This window comes from Balaenoptera musculus, chromosome 21 (assembly GCF_009873245.2).
Source record: "Balaenoptera musculus isolate JJ_BM4_2016_0621 chromosome 21, mBalMus1.pri.v3, whole genome shotgun sequence".
NCBI lineage: Eukaryota > Metazoa > Chordata > Mammalia > Artiodactyla > Balaenopteridae > Balaenoptera > Balaenoptera musculus.
The window spans coordinates 17,666,321-17,678,432 of record NC_045805.1 but is presented as its reverse complement, the minus strand read 5'-3'; the positions used below and the strand labels follow the sequence as shown (position 1 = coordinate 17,678,432).

The 12,112-nt window shown below is 38.1% G+C and overlaps 1 protein-coding gene across 2 annotated transcripts in view; it reads right to left on the bottom strand.

Moving 5' to 3' along the window:
• Positions 1 to 2,092: 2,092 nt before the first annotated feature.
• FGL1 (fibrinogen like 1) overlaps positions 2,093 to 12,112 on the bottom strand; it is a 33,817-nt gene continuing 23,797 nt past the window's right edge. For both annotated transcript variants that reach the window (XM_036838819.1, XM_036838820.1), the window contains exons 4-8: positions 10,666 to 10,825; positions 10,326 to 10,423; positions 7,114 to 7,202; positions 6,757 to 6,944; positions 2,093 to 2,663 (exon numbers count right to left, since the gene is read on the bottom strand). In XM_036838819.1, the coding sequence (XP_036694714.1) occupies positions 2,504 to 2,663; positions 6,757 to 6,944; positions 7,114 to 7,202; positions 10,326 to 10,423; positions 10,666 to 10,825 (695 nt within the window). In that variant the 3' untranslated portion in view covers positions 2,093 to 2,503. The remainder of the gene's footprint in view (positions 2,664 to 6,756; positions 6,945 to 7,113; positions 7,203 to 10,325; positions 10,424 to 10,665; positions 10,826 to 12,112) is intronic.

The following is a 12,112-nucleotide window of genomic DNA, read 5'->3' as shown; positions in this document are numbered from 1 at the left end:
TTGAGCTTGGGGGCCATTATTAAGTAAAGCAAGGGTCTCTTGAACATAAGCGTTGCATTACCCAGACAGTTGATCGGATACTGAGGCGGCTACTAAGTAACAGGTGGGAAACTCCAGACAAAGGGAAGATTTCCATCCACGTGGGATGGAGCAGATGCACGCAAGATTTCATCACGCTACTCAGAAGTTGCATAATTTAAAACGTAAATTGTCTATTTCTGAAATTTTCTATTCGAAATTTTCAGACCATGGTTGACCGTAGGTAACTGAAACCTTGGAAAGGGAAACTGCAGGTAAGGGGGGAGGACTACTGTATGTTCCTCTTGGAACTTCAGAATGCGCCTAAGCATATTAAAGGACGTGAGAAAGACTCAAGAGAAGAAATCTGTTGAATTTTGTGTCTTCTCCTAGACTCATTTGATCAAGGGGCCCTTTTCTTCCTGTATTAATTATTACTATCCCACAGAACTACCGTTCCCTACACTCTTATTTTTCCAAGTGTGATCCCTAGACCAGATTCCTAAATCTGCATCACCTGAAAACTTGTTAAACAACTAGAACAACTGAGGCCCCACCCCAGAATCACTTTAACTAGATGCCCAGGTGATTGGTATGACATTAAAGTTTGAGAAGCCTGCTTTGGAAAGCACTGTTTAGAGGATAAAGTATCAGTACAACTAACCTTAACATCTTTTTTGTTTGTTTGTTTTGTTTTGTTTTGGCGGCCCCGGGAGGCATGTGAGATCTTAGTTTCCCGACCAGGGCTCGAACCCACGGCCCCTGCAGTGGAAGCCAGAGTCTTAGCCACTGGACCGCTAGGGAAGTCCCAACCTTAACATCTTTATGTGACCCATTATTTCAAGACATCTGTTATTATTGTCTCTTAATGCCAACTTCACTAATAATTACGGCTAGTTCTTATTGACTGCTTACTTTGTGCAAGGCATTACTCTAAGTACTTTACTTGTGTAATCCTCAACCCAACCCTATGAGGCAGGTACTATTATAATCTTCATCTAACAGATGAGATTACTGAAGTTCAGAGATGTTAAGCAGCCTATCCAAGGTCACACAGCTATTAGGTGGCAGAATCCTTGGTTTAAGGATGTAAGGATCACTAAACCATATTGCCTCTCTAGCCTTTTTTTGTTTCCATGCACTTTTTTTTTTATAATTTTTTTAAATTAATTAATTAATTTGTATTTATTTTTGGCTGTGTTAGGTCTTCGTTTCTGTGAGAGGGCTTTCTCTAGTTGCGGCAAGCGGGGGCCACTCTTCATCGCGGTGCGCGGGCCTCTCACTGTCGTGGCCTCTCTTGTTGCGGCGCACAAGCTCCAGACGTGCAGGCTCAGTAGTTGTGGCTCATGGGCCTAGTTGCTCCGTGGCATGTGGGATCTTCCCAGACCAGGGCTCGAACCCGTGTCCCCTGCATTGGCAGGCAGACTCTCAAACGCTGCGCCACCAGGGAAGCCCCTCCATGCGCTTTCTTGCTTTGTGTACTTTACACAAGGATTTCTCTCTGCCTGCAATGATTTCCCACATAACACCTAGTTAAAAGATCTCAGCTCAAAAAGTTAGTTCTTCTGGGAAACTTCTCTGACCCCCCTCCCCCAAGCCAGGTCAGGTTCCCTGCTATACATCCCCCAGGCACACATTTTTTCTTCATACTTATCAGCTTTTGGAATTATTTATATTTTTGTGATTGTATGGTTAGTGTATGTTTTTAGCCAAAACACTTAGCTTCATGTGGGTTTGAAGTGCGCCCTCTGTGTCTGACACATCCCAGAAGTTGCAGCGTGGGTGCAAAACATTTGACTCAGCATGCGAAGACTTGGACTTGAGTCCTTGTTCCCCTACTTATTAGCTTTGTAACTTTGAGCAATGACAGCCTCTCAGATCCTCAGATTCTCAGCTCTTTTAAATGGGGATCATAATACCTCACAGGACTGGTATAAGAATTAAAATGAGCCTTCTGAAAGAAGTGTGTAATCTACCTAAACATCCTAAAAGTACGAGAAAGTGTTTTATAGTGATTAAGATCCTGGGTTGTATTTAAAGTTCTAGCTTTGCAGTCAGAGACCTGAGTTCATTCTCAATTCATAATATTTATTATCCACGCAGTTGATTTGGCAATCCATTATTTGCTAGGTTATTTTCAAGTATTTTTAAAACTGCATTCATATGTAAGTTATTATAAATTTATGCTGTGTTATCTCCCAAGTCATGTATATACTCTATGCTTTTTATTTTTTGTTCAGCAATAATCTCTTATTGTAGTCCTTTGCACGTAGGAATTCAATTAAATAGTAACATAATCTACATTTATTTGGTGAATATCACTTATTTGCTGTACTGAAAGTACATTAATTAATAAAGGCAAGTAAGAATGAAAAGCAGTGCACATAACAATTGCCATCATTATACATGTGAATGTTTAGATTTGCTATTTTCCAAATCACTTAAACCAAGATGCACTGCAGAAATGGAAGCTCAGCAGGGACAATTAAACAATATTTGGAATAAAATCATTTGGCCTAATTTTCATAACCACAGATTTCAAGGAATACCACCATCCATGCCAGGTGTACCAGACTATCCCATTGTCCGTTTTAGCCGTGTAGGGGCCCGTGTGATATAAACCGTTCAGGTTTGCAGAGTGACACCTAGTGGGAGGAAAAGTAAACACAAAACAATCACTAGAAAAACACCCTTTGAAGCCATTTTATTTTGCTAGCAAATGATTAAAAACATTTTAATTATGAATTCTGCCTTTTTTTTTTCCTTGGCCACGCCGAGCGGCTTGTGGGATTTTAGTTCCCCATCCAGGGATTGAACGCACGCCCTTGGCAGTGAGAGTGTGGCATCCTAACCACTGGACCGCCAGGGAATTCCCTCTGCCGTTTTTAGATAAGGGAATATTTATCAGTTTCCAAAAGCCAAGTGATTCTACAACATGAGTTTTTTAAACTGGTGGGTTTTAGTACCATAACAGCTCTCAGGATAAAACCTAGGCCACTTAGAGAGTACTGATAAAGGAGGAGTTCTGTTCTTAGTAGAAAAGGAAGGAAGGAAGGGAGGGAGGGAGGGAGGAAGGAAGGGAGGAACGGAGGGAGGGAGGGAGGGAAGGAAGGGAGGAAGAAAGAAACAGGAAGAAAGGAAAGAAAGAAAGAAAGAAAGAAGAAAGAAAGGAAGAAAGGAAGGAAGGAAGAAAGAAAGGAAGGAAGGAAGAAAGAAAGAAAGAAAGAAAGGAAGGAAGGAAGGAAGGAAGGAAGGAAGGAAGAAAGAAAAAGAAAAGAGAGAATGGAAGGAAGGAAGGGAGAAAACAAGCAAGCAGAAACAAGACCTTGTAAGCCTGAGCCTTAGCAAGAGCAGCATGGCTAACAAAGCAGGGTGTGTCCCGCTGCTCTATTCGCCAGCTCCCCTGTATACGTCACACTTACGGTGTTCATCCGTCTGCTGCCAAGACAGCTTTCGGAATTCAAATTCCCTTCCTCCCTCTTAAAAATCACCAGTGTATCAATTATTTTAAGCTCAGGCATAAGAAAACAAAACCTAAACCACCATTTAAAATTTTCCCAGCCATCAGACAATAATCATTTGTCTTAGTTGCTGAGTTAACTTTTTACATTTATTGCTCCAACCTAGATAAGTGGGTTAGGTTATCACACATTTTTAAATGTCCCCCTTCCTCCTTGGGAATCTGTAAATTTTGCTCCTGATATGGATACACTGAGGATAGGTGGTAATTTTCTGTGTACTGTTATGAAATTAGTTACTATATATTTATTGATATAACCAATGAAAAGATATCAGACATTAGGACATAAGGAGAACATTCACAAGGAATAGTTCTTAAAATCTTTGGAAAGCACCTAAATTGCTGAATCAAAGAAAGCATATAATTTACCCATAAACGCTGAGTGGCTGGCTTGAACCCCTTGCCCGCCTTGTAATTCTCTCCTGCCGACCATCCTGACAGTCCTCCTAACTTAAATTGATGCAACTAATCAAAACCATGTGTGCTAAATCTGCAAGTGTTAAGAGCCTACTGTGTTTTTAAAACTGCAATGGAAAGTAACGTCAAAAGACAAAACACTCTAAATTGAGCCTCCAGAACATACAATTTGACATATTTCTGTCTTCCTAGAGACACCTACTACATGTACTTTTTTATTTGGTCTGTGATTTGAATGCTGTTAGGAAACTGACTCTGGTCAACACAGGAAACCTTAGCAATTCTAAGACCAATTTTCCAGCATCTTCCAGGTTCTAGAACAGCCTGGACTTGAAGCTAGATTGGAAGTTGATTGGGGCTTCCTTGGTGAAGAAGTAGCTGTGAGCACACACATGAGATGCTACACCAGAAAAGCAGAGAAGACGTCAACACTCAGTGATTAGTTTGCTATGCAGAGAAGGAATGCCTTGTAAGTGGAGTATACTTATGAAGTGCCAAGATTTCATGTATATTGGAAGAACTATGGGACAGAAAAAAAAAGAGGAAGGAGGAAGAGGATGATGGAATTAAACCACAGAAGCAGCAGGTATGGTAGAAGTAGCACTGAGCTCCTGGAACAACTGACTTTTTCTCCAGCTTTTCTGTTTTTCCACCTGCACAGCCTTATCATCTCCTCTGACTCCAAGGATAACGCAGGGTCCTTGGGTGGCTGCAGCAACTGAATTGCCTTTCTTTGTCCTTCCTGAACCCCTATCTTTAAAGTCAAGTAAATCGTTTATTAGCCCCTGTTAATCTGTGTGCCAGCTGTCTTCAACTGGGTAGGTACTTAGTTTTGATCTCCTGCTAACATTAACAATGTGGTTGTTATTTCCGTGTATGGAATTCTGTTCCAAACCAAACATTAAGGGCTCCTTGCAACTTTGTGAATCATAGATGTTTTACATAATGCTGATAATTCTTACATAAGGCTAACTTAGAACGGGAAGAAAAAGGAAGATGAAGAGAAGCTGATAAAGATGGTTTTAAGAGAACAAGAAAACCACTGGGGAAAAGATTATCACCACCTTCAACTTGTCAAACAGGAAAGATAACTTTGTTTCTCTGTCTCCTCTCACTGCTGTGTGTGTTCTACTTCCCTTACAAATGACCAAAAATTAAACGGACTCAAACTTTGAAAAAAAGCAAAATCCAGATAAAATAGTGTTTTTACAACTATCTAGGTTCAACTTGACACTCCACACTATACACAACAAGCTGTACCTCCATAGAATCTACAACTCTAAAATCAGCACATCACAATAACACACGATGTTCATAATGAGGATTCTCATGATTTTAGGGAAAACAGACATATGTCTGGTATACCTCCACTTAATAAAACAGAGGATGCTTAATGTTTTAAAAGTATTTACATAATCAAAAAAATGTTAAAATTTGGATTGTGGAATTTAAATGATTATTCCTCAATTACATGGAAAACACGGCACTCCAGAAATACTCAAGATTCTGTAATGCAAAGTTATTTTGAGGGGGCCCCTGTCTTCTAAATAGAAAAGATGTTCAAAGCCCATGTACTGCCTAACAGTCTGAGCACATCTGCTTTGCAGACATAGCAGGCTTATCAGGTTATTTTTAAGGAAGACTGTTTGAATTTTTCCATTCCTGCCTTAACTTTGTGATTACAGCAAAGGGTACTGTCTGGATATCATCTTGGGTGGAGAACAGTTACGGGAATGAGGCATATCTAGCTTAGAGAAGAGAAAACACTGAGGAATACAATAAATATCTTCCTATCCAGCACCCGAAGAGATTATGTTGAAAAAGAATACAATTACTCTGTAGCTACTGAGAAAAAAAACTGGCAAAGTAATAAGAAGGAAGATTTCAAGCAAATAAAAGGAAAATGAAGAAAAATTGATTTAGTACAATCAAAAATGGAATAAGTTTGCTGATAAAGTAACACTGAAATATTCAATGAGAAGGTGGAATTAGGTTTCAGGAATGTTGTAGAGGAAATTTATGCATTGGAAGGAGCTTGAATTCAATGATTTAATAAAAGTCACAGTAAATGAAAAGTAGTATTACACAGAAAAAATTACAATAACATGGCCATTTGGGATGACACGAGAAGGTGGAGAGCTACTTGGTTATTAGAACATCGAAAATGTTCTCTATTTCTTTGTGTCAATTTGTGACCCACTACTTATGATAACTCACCCATAATTCAGTTTGCAAAGAATCTTTGTAAAAGCAGTAATTTGATTTATTTCTGTGATGTATCTTTCAAGCTTTACTAATGTACACAATGAACAAATCCTTAAAGCGACTTCATCACTTAAGAATTCTTATAGGGGCTTCCCTGGTGGCGCAGTGGTTGAGAGTCTGCCTGCCAATGCAGGGGACACGGGTTCGAGCCCTGGTCTGGGGAGATCCCACATGCCGCGGAGCAACTAGGCCCGTGAGCCACAACTACTGAGCCTGCGCGTCTGGAGCCTGTGCTCCGCAACAAGAGAGGCCACGACAGTGAGAGGCCCGCGCACCATGATGAAGCGTGGCCCCCGCTTGCCACAACTAGAGAAAGCCCTCGCACAGAAATGAAGACCCAACACAGCCAAAAAGAAAGAAAGAAAGAAAGAAGCTTTCATTTTAAAAAAGAAAAAAAAAAAAGAATTCTTATAAAGATGATTATTTAATAATACCAGGATCACAAAGAAGACCAACATTACCTCATATATTATAATTAACGCCCACCAGTGAGCAATCATCAACGCCACTACAGCTATGTTTATAAAATGTCAAACCTGTTAAACCACCAGCCAGACTGATCTTCTTTTGCACAGTTCCCTTCGTAGTTGTCGTTATCTCTGTCCCATGTGCTGAATTTCATTCTTTTGTGACTGGCCCACCATTGCACTTCAGGATGAAAATTCCCTGCAAGGGAGTCTCCAGCTGTTCCAGAATATTCCCCAATATGCAAATCATAGGAATTCTAAAGGAAAAGAGGTGACTTCCATTATCAGTTGTCACTATTTTACCAGGCTTATTTAATAAATAAAAGATTAGGTTCTATTGCATATTTTTGTTTCCCCTGACTTCAGGTTTATATTGTATGTTTTACATGTTAATTCATGATGTTAGTTATTTGAAAATGTTCATACCTTTTCATCTCCAACTTTGAAATTTCTATATTGTGCATAACGGCTATTTTTTTCAAAATCTGCAAGGTTGATTTTTAATGTGTAGTCTCCTGAAAAAAAAAAAAGAAATCATAGTTGTTTTTTTTTTTTAATGTGTGAGATGACACTGACTTACTGAGGCTTAAAAACAACTTGCGGCTCTATTTTACTTAGACCATTTCCTTCTGCCATGAGTCAGTTTTCAAAGAATAAGCAGTGACTCCATTGTATTTACAACATGAGTGTTTTATTGTGTATTTTACTCGAAAAAAATTAGGGACGCAATATTAAGGGTAGAACATTTCTACTACATCTATCACAGGTAAAAGCCAGTGTAATTCACTTGGCAAAGAACAACAGAAAGCAAGTCATTTTTTAGTAAGTAGATTAAGAAATCTAACAATGAAAGAAGTTTTAAGATGTTTAAACGTTTATCCTCTTTTTCTTACTTTTGGTAAGAATGTTGATCTTAAATATAAATAATGACTGAAATAGTTGATATCATCAAGTAATCATCTTTTCTTCATTGTCCCATCATTTGCAAATAACAAAGACTATTCTTTCAGAAACAGAACTATTGTCAGGAACATAAAAAAGTTATAAATCAAACTAACTGTTAGATAATAACTATATTCAATCCTCCTACTTTGATAAATAAACTTTCACAGTGACCTGTAAGATCAGGTTTGAATTTAGTCTTGGCCGCCTCCCAGTCCCAGGCTGGAGCATGGAGACACGGCATGCAGACCTGGTCTGTGGCCTACCTCACTTCTCTTCCACCTCTGTCTCCATCACACACAGCAAGGGGCTTTGCCCACATGCATGGGCGTTCCAGGCTGCACACCCACGCTCTTTTTACACCAAAATAAAAGCTCTTTCTTTACCTCCCCTCAGACTTAGGGGTGCACACACCAGCTGTATAATTGTCCCACAGTGGAGACAGATGAAGAAGAGGCATGAGCAGGTCCTGGAGACAAGTTCAAGGCTTCTTGGGCAGGGAATGCTGGATTCGCCATCACTGGAGCGAGTCTGGGAGGCACTCTGGCCCCACAGATTCCTTGTCCCAGGGAGCTCTCTAAAGTGGGGTTTCAAGGAAGAGGCCACTTTCATCTGATCAAAACGTACTAAATGTTATGTGAGCTAAGACTGCAAAGGGGACAAGAGCAGTAACACAGGCTAAGTCAAGACTCCTAAAAAAAGTGCTTTGTATTATAGAAGAGATTCAGACTTTTAGGTAACCATCTAAATATCTCTTTGGTCAATGAGTAAATAAAAGTTCAATTACAGACCATTTCTAAATTAACTTTATTACAAACACTTCAGCCAAAATTTGTATAATGGGGATAAAGCTATTTTCAGAGGCAACTCCTTAGCCTTAAAGGCTCTCATAATTAATAAATGCAAGGACAAAGGCACTGTTTCTCCTTGGGATGATGTGATATGCAGTTGTGATGCCTGGAACTGATCAATACATTTTTGCTACCATGAGAGTAGCCAGCCTGAAACACCAATCAAAACCTGAAGGGGAAGCAGATGTGTTGGCAAAGCGCATCTGGGCAAATAAACACTTAATAATAATTCGAAAAATAATAACTTTGAATTTTGTATGTTTAGAAGGAGCCAAAGGTTACTTCTTGGGGTTTTCATAGTTTCGACAAGAAATCAGATGCATATTAATGCGTGAAAGAAACAGAAGATGGTATGATAAATGTTATACATCTATCATAAAACACTTAAAAGTAGGATAATAAATACATCGAAATTTAGAGAGCACTGATCACAAGAAGAATATACAAAGAAAGCATTAGACATCTAGGATTATCCATCCTCTCTGAGTTACTATTCTGGTGTCTCAAAGATCTCTATAATTATAATCATACTATTATGAATATAGAAACACCAATCACTTTCCTTAACTTATTTGGAAAAAATAAACCCTTGCTCTTACATTTAGTGCATTGCCAGTGTGATTTAGCATGTTTTCTTGAGCAATACAGTTGCCTTTTATGAAACATTAAGAATCAGATTTGAGTGGAACTGACTACAATCTGAGATAGCAACTAAGGTAAGGAAGGTAAAGGATTGGAGCAAAAGAACACGGGAAAGAGAAGCTTGGAAAACGTATTATTAAACTAGTGATATTTTAGACAAATATTGAACTCTAGTTAAAGATATCCATGCAAAAACATATAGGGGGAATTTTACAGATGTACACAATTTACTTTGAAATATGTCCAAAAAAATGGATTGATGGATGGATAGATGGATAGTTATGGGATTAAAATGTTAATGTAAAATCTAGGTGGTAGGTTGAAACTTTTCCCAGTTGTGCTGTGTCTTGGAAATTTTTCAAAATAAAATTTGGAAATGGAATGGGAACAAAAATATTTAGTATATTGTGGTATTTGGTTCCAAAAAACTGCCATAATTCCTCAATTCTCCACCTTTCCCTATGCAATGCAACTTCGTAACTCCTCCCATTAAGTCTATTTCCGTTCCCCTTACATCTGAGTTGGTCCTGTGACTTGCTTTCACCAATAGAAGGCAGTGAAAGTGACTGTGTGCCATTTCTGAGTCTGGGTCTCAAGAAAGTTATGTGCTTCCACTGTCTCTCTTGGAACTCTGCCTCTGCTTCAAGAGCAAGTCCAGACTAGCCAGCTGGAAGATGAGAGACCAAATGGAGTGAGCTGAAGCATTCTCTCCAAGGCTAGCCTAGAACAGCCAGCCTCCAGTTGACCAGGAAGTTGATCACCAACCCATGAGCAAGCTGAGCCAAGACCAGCAGAGCCCAGCCCTGATCAGCAAAGCCACCCAGCCAACCTGTAGATCTGTGAGAAATAAGAAACAGTTGTTGTTTTAAGCCACTAAATTTATGTCTTGTTACACAGTTTTATTGTGCCAGCAGATAACTGATACAATATATATGTTTTGAGGCGCTCAGGGCATTTAAAAAGAATGATTATAACATTAGCTTTCCTTCCAAGAAACAGAACAAAAATATATGAGAAATCTCCCTCCCACAACCCAGGTGCAAGGAGCCACATTTTACAAAGGGAATTATTGCCCAAAAGCGATCATTGCCATCTGCAAATCATAGTAGTTACTGAATTAGTTCTATTGCCTATGATTTAGTGAAAAACATTTGTGTTCTTTTTATTGTATTTCAGATGAAGTTGATATTAGGCAAACCTTACCTTGTGTAGTCAATAAGTGAAGATTTCTATTACCCAGCCAATATTCACCATTTTTTTGGACAAAATTTCCAAAGCCATTTTCATAGTCATTCCAGTCTCTAAAAAATTAAAGTGAAAGCTGACTTTAGCAAAATCCAAATGGACCTTTGCAGTACCCAAGGTGTGCACCTCCACCCCTACCCTCAATATTTTCTTGATTAGCTAATGTATTTTATTATTATTAAGAGAGAATGAAATTCTGTCTAATTAATACACTTCAGGATATAATAAAAAAGGCTTAACTTATTGTAAACCTCACATTTCCCACTCCAAATAAATCCTTATGTCATAATTAACACACCTGTTAAAGTTCTCACTGCCATCAGATCGTCTCTGAATTACAGTCCATCCTCCTCCATCAGACATGTCACAATAAACAGAGAATTCTGCTGGGCTCTGGAGAGGTTTGATTTGGTAAAATCCACTCTGCTTATACCCATCATTGAAAATCTCTGAACAATCTGTTTGGAAAACAAGGTAATGTAGTATTTGTTATCTTTTTTTTTTTAAAGGGAGCCTCTGAATGAGATTACTCAATACTAATGGAGACAGATAAATACATGATGTAGATAAGCAGCTGTTTAAAACTGAATCTTGTACATCTTCCAGTGGCTATTAGGAAATTCTTATTTCTTTTCCTAGTATTTAATTAGCATCTGCCTTCTTGATATGATCATGGAAAAAATAAAACAGTGAAACATGTATCTGGTTTTTCATTTCTGATTCTTGTAGAAAACAATTAAAAGTATATGTTTCAGTTAAGCACAGTATATTTAAGTGAAACTTATAGCTTTATCAGACAGAACAGAGGAAATTTTCTCTCCTGTGACACTAAAATGAAAGTAGAAATACAACACCAAACAAATAATTTAATATAGATTATCTTGACTTAGAGCATTATAAATCATTCTGAACATCTGGAAGTGAACTCAAAATAGTAATCTTCTGGTTAGATTCTTATAACCTCCCAGTCTCACCAGATTTTTTACTAACCCACTGAAATTTATAACAGTCCACGCATTCTTAGATGTTTTTGCTGAAAACTGCAAGATTCTACTTTTGTCCCCACAGTCTCCTTTGCTATGGTATTTCTTTGACCCCTGAAGCAAACATAGCTACCAGTTTGTCACCAAAAAGTAGTATCTGTTTCTTAAACCACTTGAGGGTGGGATAAATTAATATCTGTTGGGTCTTATCTAGGCTGATCTGTACTGACTTCGAGAATATGGCAAGTATGGACTCACTGTTGTTTAGATGCCCAGGAAGCTATGTTTTAGGGTAGTTGAATTCGTGGCCACTGTAAAGAGATAGTTTTGAAGGATACCCAGTCACAGACTTTTGGATAAAAATACTATAATTTAACATCACAAACTTTCAAATTTTACCCTTATCATTTTGTTTATTTCCCTCCTTTTTTAAAAAAAATTTTTCTACAATTCTGTAACTATTTATGGCAATGGATGTTGACTAGACTTACCATGGTGATTATTTCACAATACATACAAATATCAAATCATTATGTTGTACACCAGAAACTAATATAATGTTTTATGTTCAACTGTACCTAATAAAAAATTTCTCTTCCTGATGGGATAATTCCATTCTTTTAGCATATTTTAAGTTCTTTCTTCACTTTCATTGTTTTGATGCCAAATTGTCTACAACAATTTTGTTACAAATAAAATATACTCCACATTAAATAGATTGAATAGCCAATAGGAATCAGAAGAGAAATGAAAATAAAGAAC